This window comes from Squalius cephalus (genome assembly GCF_949319135.1).
Source record: "Squalius cephalus genome assembly, chromosome: 19".
NCBI lineage: Eukaryota > Metazoa > Chordata > Actinopteri > Cypriniformes > Leuciscidae > Squalius > Squalius cephalus.
The window spans coordinates 27,709,571-27,728,827 of NC_137140.1; the positions used below are offsets into that span (position 1 = coordinate 27,709,571).

General features: G+C 36.4%; 1 protein-coding gene and 1 long non-coding RNA gene across 4 annotated transcripts; one reads left to right on the top strand and one right to left on the bottom strand.

Annotated features, from left to right (window-relative positions):
* Window positions 1-1,405: 1,405 nt before the first annotated feature.
* LOC307147288 lies at window positions 1,406-7,463 on the bottom strand. 2 transcript variants are annotated; one of them, XR_013819263.1, is made up of 5 exons: window positions 7,384-7,463; window positions 6,917-6,953; window positions 5,820-5,968; window positions 2,413-2,511; window positions 1,406-2,262 (listed from the first exon to the last, which is right to left on the bottom strand). It is a non-coding gene; the product is annotated as an uncharacterized lncRNA (long non-coding RNA). The 2 variants fall into 2 exon arrangements; XR_013819262.1 differs by lacking the exon at window positions 5,820-5,968.
* tha1 (threonine aldolase 1) lies at window positions 7,171-19,147 on the top strand. Of its 2 annotated transcripts, XR_013819261.1 has the most exons (8): window positions 7,171-7,572; window positions 8,349-8,432; window positions 8,724-8,812; window positions 9,731-9,916; window positions 10,192-10,329; window positions 12,519-12,711; window positions 13,601-14,050; window positions 18,487-19,147. XR_013819261.1 is itself a non-coding variant. In XM_079851927.1 (7 exons), the coding sequence occupies exons 1-7, from the start codon at window positions 7,326-7,328 to the stop codon at window positions 13,906-13,908; spliced, it is 1,245 nt and encodes a 414-aa protein (XP_079708053.1). In that variant the 5' UTR covers window positions 7,171-7,325; the 3' UTR covers window positions 13,909-15,358. The 2 variants fall into 2 exon arrangements, 1 of the variants encoding a protein (XP_079708053.1); XM_079851927.1 differs by lacking the exon at window positions 18,487-19,147 and having other exon boundaries at window positions 13,601-15,358.
* Window positions 19,148-19,257: the final 110 nt, after the last annotated feature.

Here is a 19,257-nt window from a genome sequence, read left to right on the forward strand (position 1 = left end):
GCATGTTTTAGCAGTGCTGCTCAGACTCTAGAGAGTTTCAAAGGCGCCAAGCACTAGTATTGCCGGCCCCAAGTTTCAGACCAGCTCTGGGGAAGTAAATTTAACTCTGCTGTTGAACTGAGAAAACATGTTTATGAAAACTTAACATAATTCCATCACAATGTCCCTTCAGGGTTAGAATTAGCCGGCAAACTTGGAGAAATTTTGCACATTCTACAAAGCCTTTTTTGACAAGAATCAAACATTAAGTCACCCACACAGATTATTCTTAAGCAGTTTCCTTTGGACCTCAAATTATTACAGTCCTTATTGGGAATATGAAAAGGCTTTACACCACAGTCTCTGGTCTGTTGCAAAAAATTGTGCTCATGTGCAATAAACATTCATTAGCCAAGAAATCACATGACTAGGCGGGCCTTAAGTCGTAATTTCTCGACAGAATGTGCTAACCGTAAAAGAGTGAGCAAAACAAAGGCATTTTCGAGTATTACCAAAATCCTTGAGATTTGACTTCCTCTACGGAACTGAAGACAAAGGTACCACAAGCTTCAGGATGTCTCTGATTGACGTTAGGTCATAAAGTTGATCCTGGGTGGTTTATTGGAACACCTTTCTAGACTAATGCAGGCGTTGTGTTTTTATGAATGCAAACTTGCAGGAACACAGTGGATCCTTTCAATACTTAAACCTACAAAAACAGCAATTAGATTTAGGATTTTATGTGGATTAATAATAGGATCTTTAAGCAGGAAATTGAGAAAGATAAAAAATGGCCATACTGATCGATAAAATAACTTCCTGTGGAAAATCCTTTTTATTTAAAGGTAATAATTACTCACCAAGTCTGCATTTATTTGATAAAAAATACAGTAAATCAGAAATATTGTGAAATATTATTACAATTTTAAGTAAATGTTTCCTATTCTTATATATTTCCAAATATAATTTATTCTTGTGATGGCAAAGCTGAATTTTCAGCATCATTACTCCAGTCTTCAGTGTCACATGATCCTTCAGAAATCCTTCTAACATGCTGATTTGCTGCTCAAGAAACATTTCTTATCATGCTGAAATGATGTTAATGTTGAAAACAGTTTACCAAGATAGAAAACCAAGATACATTTGCTGCTGGTACAAATTTGCTGCTCAAGAAACATTTATTATTATTATTAGTTTTAAAAACTGTGAAAAATGCTTACAGGATTACTGCTATTTTCATTCTAGACTTTGATGTATATAAAGTTCGAAAGAACAAAATTTATTTGAAATAGAAATCTTTATATAAATGTCATTGCTGTCACTTTTGATCAATTTAATGCATCCTTGCTGAATAAAAAGTTTCAATTTCTTTAGAAAATAAATAAAACTTACCAACCTCAAACATTTGAACGGTTTATTATATTATGAATAACAACATTGTACTTTTATATGGTGGAGTTTAATAAGAATGTGACCTCTGACCACATTCATCATTATGCAACATCTTATGACTCCAGATCAAAACAGACATCAGTCCACATGGCAATTCCAAAGATAAGAGTGAACTTTATTGGACGTGCACGTTGCAAACATTGTTCTGGTGCCAAGCCATGAGGGTAACACCTCATTTACCGCATTCTCTTTTGATTGAGGTCATTACTAAAAGTGTGTTGACTTAAGGGAGACAGATTGCACCCTTGAAAGAGAAAGTGGAAGAACACCACCCACCGTCCGCAAACAACAGCAGCTCACTTGTGATATACACATTTGTATGGTCTATTTTCAGCCCCAGGGTTTATGGTTATTGGAAAGGCGTTGCCCTCTCTCTCCTTTCCGAGAAGGAGTCAATATTTCTCTGTCTCTGCCTCCATTCACAGCTAATCCAATTTAATGTCAGAAAAACGGCCCAGCTGAGAGCGGAATGGCATATTTCCTAAGACATATAGGGCAGTGCATACATACACACACACACACACAGCAGCTGTGCCTCCTCAGCTGAGAGCAAATGCAGGGTGACAGGCAATTCTTCTTGAATGTGGCTTCTATTGTCTGTGGCTGCAGTTTTGCTATCCCGAGTTTCTGCACTCTGAAGCAGGATGCAGCAGCTGCAAGAGCATTTGTGACGGTCGCATCACGTCGATGTATTATGCAGATGAGACCGAAGGATCTCGGAGGAAATGGAAAACTCGTGTCCGACGGTAATGCCGGGCTTCCTTATCACGAAAGGTACCACACCAGATCAAATGACAGGCTAGCTTTCCCTCTTTATCTCTCTTTCTCAGCCTGTACAAACAAACACACCTGCACACAAACACACACATAACTAGCCATTCCAGTAAAATTACACAGCGTGTCATTTCCCTTCTAATTGTTCTGCCAATAAAAGCTAGATTAACAATAATGGATTAAAGCATGACTTCGAATTACAGTCACCTGTACTCATGAGACATTCAATGCAGTTTCAACAAAAACAGCCTGTGACATGTGATCCTTCCAGCTTTTACTGGAATACCTGCTGCAGGATTCCACACTCTACCAGGAAGGAAGTGAAGATGTTTGAAAATAAACACACATGCATAAACATCATAAAAGAACAGTTTGTAAGAACAGAAAAGATTAGCCTAATTGTGATGGTGCATTGGTTTTACTGGTAGTGAGATTATATAATGTGAATGCAACTAGTAAAGTGAGACGCTTAAGCATAATCATCTATCATTATGTATACATAATCATGAATAGTTAATCCTGAACTAGTATGGGATGACATTATTTGGATCATATATTTAACAAGTGATCAGAATGTGGAAAAACACATACACTATAAAAATTGAATGTAATTTTAAATCCTGTGGTAAAAACCTGTTAAAGGTAGGGTAGGTCAGAATTGTCTAAAAAAACTTTTATTCAAATTTGTTTAAACTGTCTTTATATACCAATACATAATTAAAATGCAAGTACTCTGAAATAGAGAGTATAAAAAATTTAGTGACTCTAGTGTATTTAATCTTCAATAAACACAGCTCATTAATTCCATTCACTCCCACCTAAAAACGGGTGCGCGACTGCGCGCACGTGGGCAGAGCCAGTAATAGCGGCGGTAGTCATGGCGACGGAGAGTGACAGTCGCGAAAGCCAATCACTTGTTTCGTCCCGGTAGGAATTAATAAGCTGTGTTTTTTGAAGATTAAATACACTATAGTCACTCAATTTTTATACTCTCTTTTTCAAAGTACTTACATTTTAATTATGTATTGGTATATAAAGACAGTTTAAGACAATTTGAAAAAAAAGTTCTTTAGACAATTCTTACCTACCCAACCTTTAATGGGTTAACATTAAGTTTCAGTGAAAAACTGTAACAGATCTAATGGGACAATTTCACAGTAAATACTGTTAAATGTAAAATTTTTGGAAGAGAAAAAGAACAAATCATGTTTCATTTCAATAACTATGTTTCTTATTATTACGTTAGGGCTTTATGCCACATCTTATATTGTTAAATGAATGTTTATTGCATTGTTTTAGTGTCACACCATGATGGTGTTTTGTATTTGTGTGTCTGACTGACCCCTTGCTTATCTATATGTCAGTATTTAGCTCAGCTTGTGAATAAAAGCTACTTGTGATGAATTTTGATTAATCATGTTAATCTCTGTGTTATATAAGGGATAATGTATAGAGAGGCGGTCGTTATAGCGAATAACAACCCCGACAGGCTGAACAGGACCCCGACGCGAAGCGGAGTATTATTTTGTAATAACCTACAAAATAAATAAAAAATTTGACACGAATTATTGATTTAAAAAGGAGTTTATTGATTTAAAAAGGAGTTTATTGATTTAAAAAGGAGTTTATTGATTTAAAAACGAATGTATTGCTTCCGCCAAAGAAAATAGCCCGTTCCGCGTCCATAGCAACGCGCTGTTTTTCATGGCAACGGTCTGTTATATACTTCGCAGCGGTCTGTTATCAAGAAATAACAGACCGCATTCTACATTAGAATTCAACCAAGCCATGTAATAATATTATATTATAAATTCAAAAAGCAAAATTTAGTAATTTGGTTCTGAATATTAACATTATTGAGGTTAATGAGGGTTTTTTTTTTACTGTAAATTTAAGTTCATTCTGTGAAACCTAAATTTCACATTTTTTAAACAGTGTAGGAAATCTTTACTTTACAGAGTGAACGAAAACTAACCAAAATATCTCATTAGCATAAGGACATAAATCTATATTTTTAGTAAAAAATTATTTTAAATAAAAGTTTCATGGTTGATGAGAGATATGTACAATGCGTGTATACGTGAACAAAGCACCTTAGGACGACAATAGCGGCAAACAAAAGGGAAAATTGTTTTGAAACCAAGTCGAATCTGAACCAGATCTTCTGGTTTTGGTGTTCCATTTGACCACTTGACCTGTAAACGCCACCAAAATAGAGCTCCAGATCCCAGGGCCTGTGATATCAACGTGTACTGTGATGATTGTGCTAAATCCTGTGTTCTATGTTTAGCTAGTGCTTAAAACTCAAACCGGGAAATGATGAGCCCTAGGCTGTGTGGCTGTATTAGGTTAAGTGATGTACCTGATGACAGCTTTATGTCATGCTCTCAAGGCTGCAAATTGTATTAAACATATGAGCTGCATTAAAAAATGTTTTAATACAAATTGCAGACTAAAAGAGTTATTACTGAAGACAGACGAAAACAATTCATTTAAAATAATTGTACTTGTAGTAGCACTGAGCATTCATCACATGGCAAAAAGTATTATTTAAAATTACTTTTGAAAACTAAGAAATTAATGCAAACTAAAACCTTAAACCTACAGATAGTTTTATTTAAATTTAAAAATAGTGTTAAACCAGAAACACAACTCAACCTTGTTCCAGACAGACTCTGCTATGAAGGATTCAGGCGTCTACTCCACAAAGGAAACCATTTTCATATTTACGCAAAATGTCAACATGCACATAGCAGGGCTTATCAGCACTGAACTGAAAATTAAAACCCCAGAACATGTATATAAAAAGTATGGAATACACAAACTGCTGATCTAAACACTTGCTTTAGTTTTCCTCTGAGAATATTTTCCCAACCCACTCCACTAGAGTAAATATGCAGCATTTACAATAACATACAGTCTGTGCATGCATAGTTTTGGTCAGGAGAATACGCAATGCAATCAGCGGGAGAATCTTAGCGTGGTGAGAAAAAAAAAAAAAATAGAAGAATGAAGGGAACTCTTTCAAACTGACTTCCAGTAAACCCTCCTCTTACTGCAACGGCTTCTCTCACAACAGGGAGCTGTTTCTTCAGACACACTAGAAAAAAATAATCATATGCAGCTCATTTACGGGCACTAATCCAGCAGCTGCAGTAAAAGAGAAATATATAGAACGTGCTGTGTCTAAAAACAATCTGACTTTGCGTGTTTATTTAGTGCTTTTGAGTGGACACTCTGTGATGACAGATCCATATTTACCACTATATATAAATCAACAATAGATCAGTCCATGGAGCATTAACAGGGTTTGAGCTCTCTAAACAATCTCCTCGTATGTCAAAACTCAAAGGTTATGTTAACCTCAAACTGAGAAGTAATTCAAATATATGGACCGTATGTTTGAATGCATGATGGGAGTCTTCTCGCCACACACAGATCTCTGCTGCACCACTAGTCATGCCCTACAACCAGAGCAGTCTGGCATGGGATGGATGACAAATGCTCTCATTTGAATATAATGTAAGAATCGGGTGCCATCTGGCACACCCTAGCTCTCACCTACCCCCACCCTCCTGCCTCTTACTGGAAACCCAGACAGCTGCTCGACTCACTTTCACAACCTCTCCTGACACCTCCCGCAGGGTTTTATTCGAGTCGGCCTGGCAGAGCTCAGCTGCTGGAAACGCAGCCGGTAAAGGCCAGGAAACCTCCGCTGCTGACCGTATGACATCACTGCAGCGGGTGGACAGGCCTTTCAGGTCTGAGAGAGAGGAGCGGGTGTAAATAAGATTGTGTTACTCACAGCGGTGAGAATGCGAGCGTGACACTCGAGTATCAAGCGGAATTAGAAGCCGTGCTGACAGTACGGTTGTGATGCTATTTTTGATTTGCAATTAAGAGCTATTAATGGGAAATGGATATTTCAGTGGCCACATATATAGTTAATACATAGGCATCATCTTCAATAAGGCATGCAGTCACTCAGCAAACACGCATGTCGTGATTAAATGACATTGCTACACATCTGTGGGTGCATGTACTGTTTTAAAAGTCAAATTGTTTTTTTAGTTACATGCAACCAACAGATATTTTAGTAGGATGACAAAGTCAAGATATCTAAATATCCCTGCTACAAATAATTATGTTCTAATAGTAAACCGCTTGTAATCCACCACCATCATATATTATACAGCATGCATCTGTAAAATACTGTTAATATAAATACAAGGGTTCTTTGTTAGTCATGTTAGGACCATTAAATAATATTAACAGATATAACTTTTTGATTTAATAATGTATTATGCAAATGAATATTAACTAAGCTTATTAAATGCTTTAGAAGTATTTTTCATTGTTAGTTCAGTTAACTAATGTTAACAAATGGAAGCTGATTGTACAGTGTTAAAGTGCAAAGTCACACTTACATGTAATTTAATAATGTCATTCCCTTAGATACAAAATATCACAATATGGCATCTGCAAACAAATGATGCAAGATCTTTTCTCAGAACTAACTTAATTTCCTCAAAGCCCTTAAGTTCACGCAGGGGTGTATAAAGTAACCAATGATGTTGTTTATCAGATTAACTTTAAACATGTTCCACAATTTGATGACTAAAGGAAGTGCTTGTGCTAATAAAATGTCACTTAGTTTGATGTTTTGTTAATGCAATGGAATGCTAGGATTATGTGGTGAGATAGGGCCTACTTTTTGAGGTCACTGTGTGATCAGTTTGCTCCATAGCCTAGAGACGTAAAAAAAAAAAAAAAAAAATTATTCCTACAATGATCATTTCTAATAATGGAAGTTGCATTTTGAAAGATACTGCTACAGAATGCACCTCAGACACGTTCAAAACCATCAAGTACTACGGAGCTAAAATGTTAAACATGAGCGCCCACAAGTGGACAAAAATTTGTATAACTTGTAGTTAAAATGTAGTTTTGATAAGATTACTAACTGATCGATATTTGTGAGTTCCATTATTCATGTCTGAAAGCTTAAAGCCGTTTACATCAATGATTATCGAATACAGTAAACCAAAGTTCAGGAAAGTAGTGTGAATTGATGCACTACTGCAGAATTCACCGTTACATTACAGTGCAAACAAGAAGACATGGGCTCCAAAACACTAACGCTTCCAGCTCGTTTAGTCCGTCATTGCTTACACACACCTCGTCGAGTTGTTTGCGTGGATCCGGTGCGGCTGTACTACGGGTCTCCGCAGGCGGCTACGGGATCAGCTGTTCGCACGGTGGACCTCCGCAGCGACACCGTCACCAAACCCGGAGCAGCCATGCGCCGAGCCATGGCCCAGGCTGAGGTCGGAGACGATGTGTTCGGAGAAGACCCTACGGTCAATGGTTGGTTGGATATTGACACGCAGTCACTGTTGTGTGTGCTTCTGTTGTGACAATCTAAGAGGTTTCAGACGTGTTTAATTGGGATTCATCAGTTAAAAGCATAAAAACAGATGTTATAGACGTCACATAGCTCTCACATGGTGTGTTTACTCTTACCCGCTGTTTCTGTAATGGCCACGAGAGGGCGCTCACATCAGTTAAACACTTTTACATTTTTTTTATTATTATTATTTTTTATGCTCGATTAACAATAACATAAGAACATTGCCAAGGGAATACATAAAGATAAACACAAATTGAGAATAGTTTCAAACAAAAATCTAAAAGTTATATATAAAAATATAATCAAAACGTTAGTTGCTAAACTTGACAAGGACACAGACATTATTCATGAATAATGAATAAATATGATCTGCATCTTTTGTTAAATAAGAACTACTTTTCTTCCGATTAGCTCTCATGAGCTAATATCAGATTACATAGCATTACATTACAAGGTGTTAAACACCTTATGAGTTAGGATAATGTAAGGATTATTCAATTCAATTTGATGGAATTTTACTATACAATTGAGATTCGTAAATCTTAAAAAAAGGCTTACTTTTTTTCATAATTCTATTTTACTTTACAATCAATTCTATATTAAATAATTAGTATGTGTACTAATCAGACTTGAGGTAGTGCAATGCAAAACAGTTGTTTACATATGTTCATGCATTAGGACATTTAGATCAGCATACTTTATATACATTGTATTTTTCCCATTCTTTCTATAGAACTGCAGAAAATAGCTGCTGATATGTTTGGCATGGAAGCGGCTCTATATGTCCCCACAGGAACGATGAGTAACCTGATTGCAGGTGAGATTGCAGGATAGTGCCCAGGGCTATTAATAAAACTTGTTTACAGTTGTCACTTGGTAAAAGCTTATAGGTAAAATTCACACGTATTTTGCAGTGGCTGTGGTCGGCGTCACTGCCTAAAAGCCGCCTCTGGCTATTCAATTCTGATATTTGAAAATGATACTGATTTGTGCTTTAGCTCACAGAAATAGCTCACTATTCAAGGAATTTTATTCTTCTTAGTGACCAGATGCTGCAGTAATGTACACATATGTTGCCCTCATGTTTTTTTCCTTCTTTCTCTCTCAGTTATGGTTCACTGCAGAGAGCGGGGTGATGAGATGATAGTTGGTGATCTCTCTCATATTCATGTTTATGAGCAAGGAGGAAGTGCACAGGTATGAACCAATGGGGGATATATTTGTATTCTTTTTCTCAGAATTGTATTTAATATTCTTGCAATCCTATGCCAATTTAAATTGAATTAAGTAATGCATGACAGCTGTGTGATTTATGTAACATATTCATAAAGAGTCTGCTATTTTATTCCAAAAGGTTAAATGTTATTTCTACCACAGAATGCTATTAAACACAATGATAATTTGAGATGTGGTGGAAATTATCATTATGATTTAGAAAGAAAAAAAATTATATGATGCATGTACACTACCATTCAAAAGTTTGTGATCAGCAAGATTGTTTACTGAAAGTCTCTTATGTTAAAACCATGTTAAAATGTGAGTATCAAATATGGTACATAATAATTTTGAGGAACATTTATTTGTGCATCTATCTATCATCATTGTATTGCATTGCATATGTTTTGCCGCCCACAATAAAAACTTTAGAGCTTTGATAATAAAACTAAGCATTCAAGTAAAATCTTACCAATACATATTATTGGGAGATATAGAGGGACAAAGAATATAATTTCATCTTATTTTTTGTCCATATAAATATCATATATAAAATTATCACTTAAATATAAAATTGAGCTGTTTTTTTTACTGTCAAGTATGATCTCCATATTCTACTGATGTCATACTATATGAGCCATACAAAAAATTATTAAATATAATACTCAACAAAAAAACACAAGCATTTTTTGTAGATTTTTTTATGTCTAACGGTTCAATAAACTTCCATTTAAAAAAAAAGAAGTGATTTTTCTGACTACTATTTCATATGCCAGGATTTAATTAACTAGTCAGGGTATGAAAAGTGTGTTTTAAGAGAGCTTATTTTTTGAAAAAAGTGCCTATAGTACCACATTATCAGTAGGATGAAAAATATGTGTTCTTTTTTTTTGTTCACAGCTAGCAGGCGTCCATTCTGCAACCGTCACCACCCTTGGCGATGGCACCTTTGACCTAGACCAGCTGATCTCCAAGATCCGTCACGGTTACCCTGACCCACACTACCCACGCTCCCGCCTGGTTTGTGTGGAAAACACGCACAATATTCAGGGAGGGCGCGTCCTCCCACTCTCCTTCCTGCAGGAGGTTAGATATTAGTTAAACTTAAGTTCATTAAACATGTGTGAGAGAGAATATGTTGAGGCAGCCATACACCTGGGGCTGAACTCTGAACAATAGGACACAATCGCTCCATTTAGTAAATGAGTGATTAAACAAAGACTGATTTATTCAGCACTCTAGCACGAACAGGTTCTGCTTTAGATTTGACAAATGAGGCACATCCACATATTACACCTTTGTTCATTGATTGAATTGCATTGCTCTGAATTTATGTCTATACCTGTGTCTCTTGCTCAAAGCTTCGCTCCGTAGCTGATAAGTTTGGTTTGGCTGTCCATATGGATGGAGCGAGGCTGATGAATGCAGCTGTGGCTCTTGCCGTCCAGCCATCTGTTATACTGCAGCATTGCCACTCTGTCAGTGTGTGTCTGTCCAAGGTAAGCAATCACAGGTTTAGGGTCCACTTTAGTGTAATATCTATATCTATCTATGACTCTTTTTATATAGGCTATGTAATCATGAAGTTCAGATAGTTGTTCTGGTTCATTCAGTTCTGCTACATGAAATGTACTCAATATATGTCTAATATTAAGGTAATTATATATTAATAGGAGGGATGTTAATACAATTAGTTGATTCAGTACAATTTATTCTTAAAAAATATATTACTTTAAATAATAATTTTAAATGATATAAATATTTAATTCATTATTTAAAAGGATTGCATTATGCATTATTGCAAATGCATTATATATATATAAAATATAAATATTTATAAATATAAATATAAATATATAATATTTGTTCTGATTAATTTTCTTGAATGGCTAGTCTTTCAGCACAATGTAGTGTGATTTATTGTAGCTGCCGGTAGGCCAATGAAAAGGAAATAGGAAAACATCATTTGTAAATTGAAACTGTATAGCAACTGCAGCAACAAATTCACCTGGAACATAATAGTGAGATTTTCATAATAGAAAAAATGTACTTATTAAAACCAGCAGTAGCTTTCATGCTCTGGGAAGTGCTTTTCTAGGAAAGTTATTTCAGTCATTTTGAACAAAACATCTCCAGGCAGTGAGAGTTTTCCATCAAAAAGCAGTGGAAATCAGTTTAAGTGAGAGGCATTGAAAATGACCTTGTTAAAGTCAGTGCCTGTATGGTTTATAACCTGCACCTTGAAGGCGTCTCACGTCCAGATAATCAAGTCTTATTTTTAGTCATATCGTCAAAGTGTGATACTTTCCTCTGATAACGCACCTCTAATCATATCATATCATATCATCTAGGATTTGAAATGTCCTCCCTCATTACTCCCCTGGAATGAACTCAACGTCACAACTCAGATCAAGTCGATTGAAGAGACCCTGAAGTAAAACCTAATCACTCTCAAGTCTCAACAAAATCCTTGGAGTAGATTTCAACAAGCGTATTTGCATTTTAATTACAGAGCTTGTTTGCAGCTAGCTAAACAGGCTACTCTCTGTCACTGAATTTTCCTCTTTCCCTCTTGCTGAAAGACATTAAATGTAATTGAGGTTTATAGAAAAAGATCACTGATATGAATATCAAATCACTCCTGCCTGTTCTGACTACAGACATATGGGGAAAAAGCAACTATCTGTATTCCATGTGTCCTTTATAAACGTGTGCCTGCATGCTAATATATTATTATTGTTAACGTAAATTCACCAAGTAGAACATGTTCCTGGATTAACATCCTTGTTGATCCTGAAACAACATATCAATCAACATATCAGATTTGAGGGGTAGTTTTTAGTTTAGGCTTACAACAAGTGTTTGGGACTTCTACACTATTCTTATTCACCATAAATTATGGGTAGGGTTCGGTTTAGGGGTAGGGATAGGGTTAAGACTATGTTTTCACACGTTAGGGGTTTTCACACCAGATGGGTTTAATTTTGCATTGAGCAGGTCACCTTATAGGAGCCAACATGCTTAGATCACATGACCTCAAAGACATGAAAAAAAGAAAAGAAAGCCATTTCAAGTTGGAAAATAGCTGTGAAAAAACTCAAATCAAAATGGACTGTTATTGGTGTGAAAACAACTTTACTAATATTATAACTAGATTTCAGGGCTGTGTTGCTATTGTTAATTAAGATGAAAAACCTAAACTAAAAATAGTTTTTTTTTTTTTTATGACTGAAATAAGTTTTTTTTTTTTTTTATTACTAGAAATAAAAATAAATAAATAATTAAAGCTAAAAAGACATAAAAAAACAATTAAAATTCACAAGCACATAAAAATACTAATAAATACTATTATAGTATATAAATGCTACTAAAACAGCTTCCGGGAAGAACATAAAATTAAAGTATATGAACCTTTTAGGCGAGTTTAAAAAAAACTTTTTAACACTAAACGTTCTGTGTGAATGACCCTCAGCATATTAAATGCGTTAAGGTGGATCCTATTTGTAAATTTGCATCCATTTAATACAATAATTATATCTGAACTGCACTGCATACGTTTTCTTTCATAGATTCTCTTTTGTTTTCTCTATCCCTAATTCCCTATCTATTAAATTTCATGCAAAGAGCTGGAAATCTCACACAATGCAGAAACAAAAAGGCTCATTTGATCTGACTTGCTCTTTGGCAGGGACTCGGGGCACCTGTGGGCACCATGCTAGGTGGGTCAAAAGATTTCATACAGAGAGCAGTGCGTGCCCGCAAGGTACTTGGCGGAGGAATGCGCCAATCGGGTGTCTTGGCAGCAGCTGGTAAGATTGCCCTGTCAGACATGATTGGCAGACTGGAGGAGGACCACAGGAACGCCAGACGCTTTGCTCAAGGTGACAGAACCCCATAGATTTCCTTGAACCCTCAGCATGACACTACACAAGCACTGTACACATGATGCTTTACTACAATAGTTAGCTTGAGCGTGAATAGCTTTCATGAAATATTCTTAGAACATAATTATTATAAAAGAATCAGAAGGAATATATTAGGCATATAAAATACTCTTACTCGCAGTAGCTGAAATTAGTTAATGGCACCACCGTTTTGTATGTCATCTAATTATGCTCATTCTCATTTGGCAATAATGCATACTAAACCTGTCTGACTGAAAAATCTGACACTAAAAGCATAAAAAAAGTCAGAACTGAAGAGGTTAGGATAAATAAATAAAAATTCACTGGAATATTTCACTCAAAACTAAAAGTCATTACGGTAGTTATTCACCCTCGTGTTCTTAGAAACCCATTTAAAGTTCTTTCTTTCTGGGTAGACAAAAGGTGTATTTTTCTGCTTTTTTCAGTAGTCATTTCAGAGGGCTCAAGCTCCAAAAGGCAAAAAAGATTGTTTTAATTATTTATTATTAAATCGGACAGATTCGGCCCTTGAGTTCTGCTCACTAACTCAATGAATGCAGCTTTTACAATTAAAATTACATCAGTGAATAATGACTTAAGTGGTGGTTTGTTCTTCACACAAAGTGACTGTATGACTCCAGAAGTCTTGGAATATAGTGCACGAGTCATATGGACAACACACATGATACTTTTATGCTGCTGTTGTGCTTGAACATTTCAGTCCCCATTCAGTGCCTTGAAAAGAGCTATTTCAAATTGTTTTATCATATCTCCTTTTGGGTTCAATGGAACAGGTCCAGTTTAAATATCCTGAGTTAAAAATACATAGAGTCTAATGTAACGTCTCTCACCTTCTCTTTTGTAGCGCTGATAAAGTGTGACCCTTCTCTGTACCGGGTGGATCTGACCACTGTGGAAAGCAACATTTTGAGGTTCTGTCTGCGGGACCGCCAGATGAGCCCAGCGGAGTTCTGCGAACGGATGGCAGGTGTAGATGAAGAAGAGGTGAAGGCTCTGGGACAAGGGGTCCGGGTTCTGATGTTCCCCCATGTCGGGGACACAGTCAGGGCTGTGTGGCATCTGGACATCAGCGAGGAAGACACTCAGCTGGCTATACAGAAGGCTCAGTTTGTGGCCCAACAGCACAAGCTCAAGTCTGTCAGGGCAGCATGAGAACACCCCTTGACCAATCAGAGGTGCCAGTCTTTTGGACCTTTCAAAAACTGTAAAACTGAAAAAACAAGCATTACTATATTAACTTTTTTGCACTCCAGTTTGACAGCCAAGATTCATCCACTCAATTCAGCTGTGAGAGGTATAGTACGCCCACTTAGTGTGTGCACACACACACACACACACACACACACACACACACACACACACACACACACACACACACACACACACACACACACACACACACACACACACAATAAACTATTGTGATTGACATTTGAAACTTGTTTAACTGCACACTCTATGAGCACCAGAAGCAGTTTAAGGACTTTTTAAAAAGATACATTACGGCTAGTTCTATTGTTTTTATCATTGAGTGTTATATAAGAATTCCCCATAAGGATGAAACACATTCAGTGTAGAGACGGATTGTCATGACAACAAAGCAGAGATTTACTGTAGTAGTGGATATCACAAGGTGCTCAGGGCCACAGTTAACTTTATTACTATAGAATGCAGGAGGAAAGAAATGCCTGGGTATACTTTAAAAAAAAGACGTATCCCTAAACTGGTTTTGGGCATATAATTTATTCTGTTGCTTATTTGATGCATCTTTACAGTCCAGTAGCCCTAGATATGTACAGTTAATATATTGTAAACAATGACAACCTGTCAAGAAAATGGGACAAATCATGAAGTGGATATTAGATAATTGTTTAATTGTTGGAATACTCATTTCCACTATCTGGGCAATGGTTAAGAAGTTTAAATCAACTGGTGACCAGCTACCTGAAAGAGGACATGTGTCTATATTGGCCCCACACACTGAGGAGGATGGCTTGAGTCACCAAACAAACAAACTGTAAGTTCAAAGTTGGAGAATTGCAGATTCTCTCCAAAAGTCTCCAAAACTATGATCAGACTCACCTATAAAACCACAACTTGTTTGGGAAGGTTGCAATAATAAAAAAAGCCTTTGGTGACATCAAACAGCAATTTCATGGACCTACGGTTTGCCAGGCGTTACTGGAACTTTCATTGGACATTCATTTAATTTCACCAGAGGTGGGTTTGGCGTAAACAGAAACATAGCCACGTGGACAAAGTACCCGATCCCCACTGTGAAGTATGGTGGTGGATCTTTAATACTGTGTAGCAAAATTTTTCCAAAGACCTTGTACAACATGTTAGGATACACAGTATCATCAAGTACAAACAGATATTAAATCAAAACCTGGCTGACCCTGTCAGGAAACTTAAACTGGGCCGTAGTTGGATCTTCCAGCATAACAATGATCCGAAGCACATCTCAAAATAAACAACAGAATAGTTCACTGACCACAGAATGAAGGTTTTGTCAAGGGTATAGCATCCCCTGACGGATGAGCTGAAGAAGAGTCCACAAGCATCTGGAGAGTTTCTGTATGGAGGAATGGTCTCAGATCTCTTGCCATATGTTCATCAACCTTATTACACATTATAGGAGATGATCCAGAAATGTTTTCTTGGCAAAGGGAGGTTGCACAAAGTATTGAATGAAGGGATGCCAATAATTGTGGAATACATATATTTCTTGTTTCAAGACAATAATTTTTCTATCTGACTTTAATTAAAGGTTAGAATGTATTTTTAATATTTAGAATGAAAGACTAAAAAGACAATTGTCCTGAAAATAATAACACAATGCAAAATATTGTACGTTAATTTAATTTTCATTATGCTATTTTTGCTGTTGTTTTGTGGTGAAATCTGGACATCATTTGAGTGGCTTTGTGAGACTGACCTGTTTGTATCAATTTGTTTTTTATGCCAACAAAGCCATTTTAGGATTTTTGGAGTGCATAAGGAAAAATTAGCAAAATAGTTAAAAACCTAAATAGTAAAGCTGTTGAATGATGATCATCTCAATGGGATTAATTAATAGTAATATATATATATATATATATATATATAAAAATTATATATATATATATATATATATATATATATATATATATATATATATATATATATATATATATATAAATTAAATAAATTAAATAAATTAAATATTGGATGACCAGTATTTTTCTTCTATTAAATTTAGGCCAGACTGATGTTTCTTATTTCTTATTGGACCAAAAACCTTTACTCACACAGAATTTCTTAGAATACAATTTGCAACTAGAAGGATGTGCTGTTACTTCATCGTCTACAGTTAAAGGCCCGGGTGTTATATTAAACAGCAAAGTCTTTCGAAATCCATATTTCAGGTGGTACAAAAACAGCCTTCTTCCACCTCAGAAACATTTTTAAGAGCATGCTGTTTCTAATGCAGAAAAGCTAGTTCATGCATTCATGACCTCTAAACTAGATATAATGCATTACTAGGTGGTTGTCCTGGGTCCTCAATAAATGTGACCCTGGACCACAAAACCAGTCTTATTTGTAATTTTTTTAAAATTGAGTTTTATACATCATCTGAAAGCTGAATACATAATCTTTCCATTGATGTATGGTTTGTTAGGATAGGACAATATTTGGCCGAGATACAACTATTTGAAAATCTGGAATCTGAGGGTACAGAAAAATTGAAACATTGAGAAAATCTCCTTTAAAGTTGTCCATTTCTATTGGCGATAGTGCTGCATCCATTCACAAATATTTTATATATTTAAGGTGGGAAATTTACAAAATATCTTCATGGAACATGATCTTTACTTAATATCCTAATGATTTTTGGCATAAAAGAAAAATCTATAATTTTGACCCATACAATGTTTTGTTGGCTATTGCCACAAATATACCCGTGCAACATAAGACTGGTTTTGTGATCCAGGGTCACAAATAAGCTACAGTTAGTCCAAAATGCAGCTGGTAAAGTTCTTACCAGGTCAAGAAAATATGATCATATACAGTGAGGGAAATAATGATTTGATCCCCTGCTGATTTTGTAAGTTCGCCCCCTTACAAAGAAATGAAGGGTCTATAATTTTTATGGTAGTTTATTTTAACGGATAGAGGCAGAATATCAACCAAAAAATCCAGAAAAAAACACATTATATAAAGGTTATTATTATTCAGAAATGGAAGAAATACAAAATGAAAAATCAATCGCCCTCTGTCTGGAGCTCCATGCAAGATCTGGCCTCATGGGGTAAGGATGATCATGAGAAATGTGAGGGATCAGCCCAGAACTACACGGAAGGAGATTTTGAATGATTTCAAGGCAGTTGGGACCACAGTCACCAACCAAACAATTGGTAACACACTACACCGCAATGGATTGAAATCCTGCAGCGCCCGCAAGGTCCCCCTGCTCAAGAAGGCAAGCCCGTCTGAAGTTTGCCAATGAACAGAAAGTGCTGAGTTCAGATGAGATCAAAATTGAGCTCTTTGGCATCAACTCAACGATGAAATGTTGACTATGACCCCAAGAACACCTTCCCTACAGTCAAGCACGGAGGTGGAAACATTATGCTCTGGGGATGTTTCTCTGGTAAGGGAACATGATGACTTCACTGTATTGAGGGGCCGATGGACGAGGGCCATGTACCGTCAAATCTTGGATGAGAACCTCCTTCCTTCAGCCAGAACTGTGAAGATGGGTCGTGGATGGGTCTTCCAGCATGACAATGACCCAAAACATACCGCCCAGGCAACAAAGGAGTGGCTCAAGTAGAAGCACATTAAGGTCTTGGAGTGGCCTGGCAAGTCTCCAGACCTTAATCCTATAGAAGATCTGTGGAGGGAGCTGAAACTTCGAGTTGCAAAGCGACAGCCAAGAAACCTTAAGAGGACCTGTAAAGAGGAATGGACCAAAATCCCTCCTTAAATGTGTGCAAACCTAGTGACCAACTACAAGAAACGTCTCACCTCTGTGCTTGCCAACAAAGGTTTCTCCACCAAGTACTAAGGCATGTTTTGCTTGGGGATCAAATACTTATTTCACTTACTGAAATGAAAATCAGTTTATAACCTTTATATAATGTGTTTTTTTCTGGATTTTTTGGTTGATATTCTGTCTCTTTTCGTTAAAATACACCTACCATAAAAATTATAGGCCCTTCATTTCTTTGTAAGTGGGTGAACTTTTTAACATATCAGCAGGGGATCAAATCATTATTTCCCCCACTGCAACCCCAATTTTATCATCTTTACACTGGTTACCTGTTAAGTTCTGTATCGATTACAAACTACTGACCTATAAGACTCTAAATGGTTGAGCTCCTGTGTATTTAACCAATCTTCTATCACCCTACAACCCATAACGTTCTTTAAGGTCACAAAACAATGGGCTTCTGGTATACCTAGGATATCTAAGTCCTTTAAAAGAGGAGAGAGTTTTCGCATTTGGCTCCTAAACTGTGGAATAGACTTCCTGATAATGTTCAAGGCTCAGACACACTCTCCCAGTTTAAATCTAGACTAAAGATGTATCTCTTTAGCCAGGCATTCACATGATGCACCTCATAACCTTGTACTTCAGTTATATCAGATGAAATGCACATGACTGTCTTTTTTTTCTTTAAATGTTATGAACAGCAGCTACACTAATTATTTTCCATTTGCTTTTATGTCTCTACCTCGGGATAGAGAGTACGCCAGCTCCAGTTTGGATCCAGACTTCAGATCCCCCAACACCTGTGAAGAGAGGAGCCATCCCCTGCAAGGACTTTAGATGACGCCAACTCTGAATCAGTATTCATTACTGCCACATTTTCTATATATTGTAATCTTTATAATTACAACTTGTAAAAATTGCTTTAATGAGATCATTGTTTCTGCCTAAATGAATACATGATTTTAGCTAACTGCATGATTTGTATTATTTTAGAACAGTACATTTTTGACATAACTTTGACAGTCACCTCTGATAACAGATTACTCTTGTAATGTAGAAACATGCGTTTTTCTGTGCGCGCTATACAAATAAATGTGAATTGAGTGTGCTGCATGTGGTTGCATAAATACCCTATGCAATTGATAGGCACAATCAATAGGCTGCATGAGTGAAACATGATGGAAAAATACTGCCTTTATGGACTGAGCCACGAGGCCACACCAAAGGAACATTAATTTCAGCCTTGTGTGGTCAGCTAGGCTCTGATGGGGACGTGTACGACTGATGGGGGGTACTAATCAACTACTTGTGGAGGAGGCCACAAAAACAGACTGGCTCCAACTGAAATTCAAAATTATTCAGTGAGGGCTTGAGTGCTATTACTAGACTCAATGTATTCATCTAAGAGATGTCAAAAAAAAAAAAAAAAAAAAAGCACGGCAACAAAACATAATTTATAGGTTGTGAATAATTCAACAAAAAACATTTACATCTGTTTGGGATGCAGTAATTTGGAAATCTGT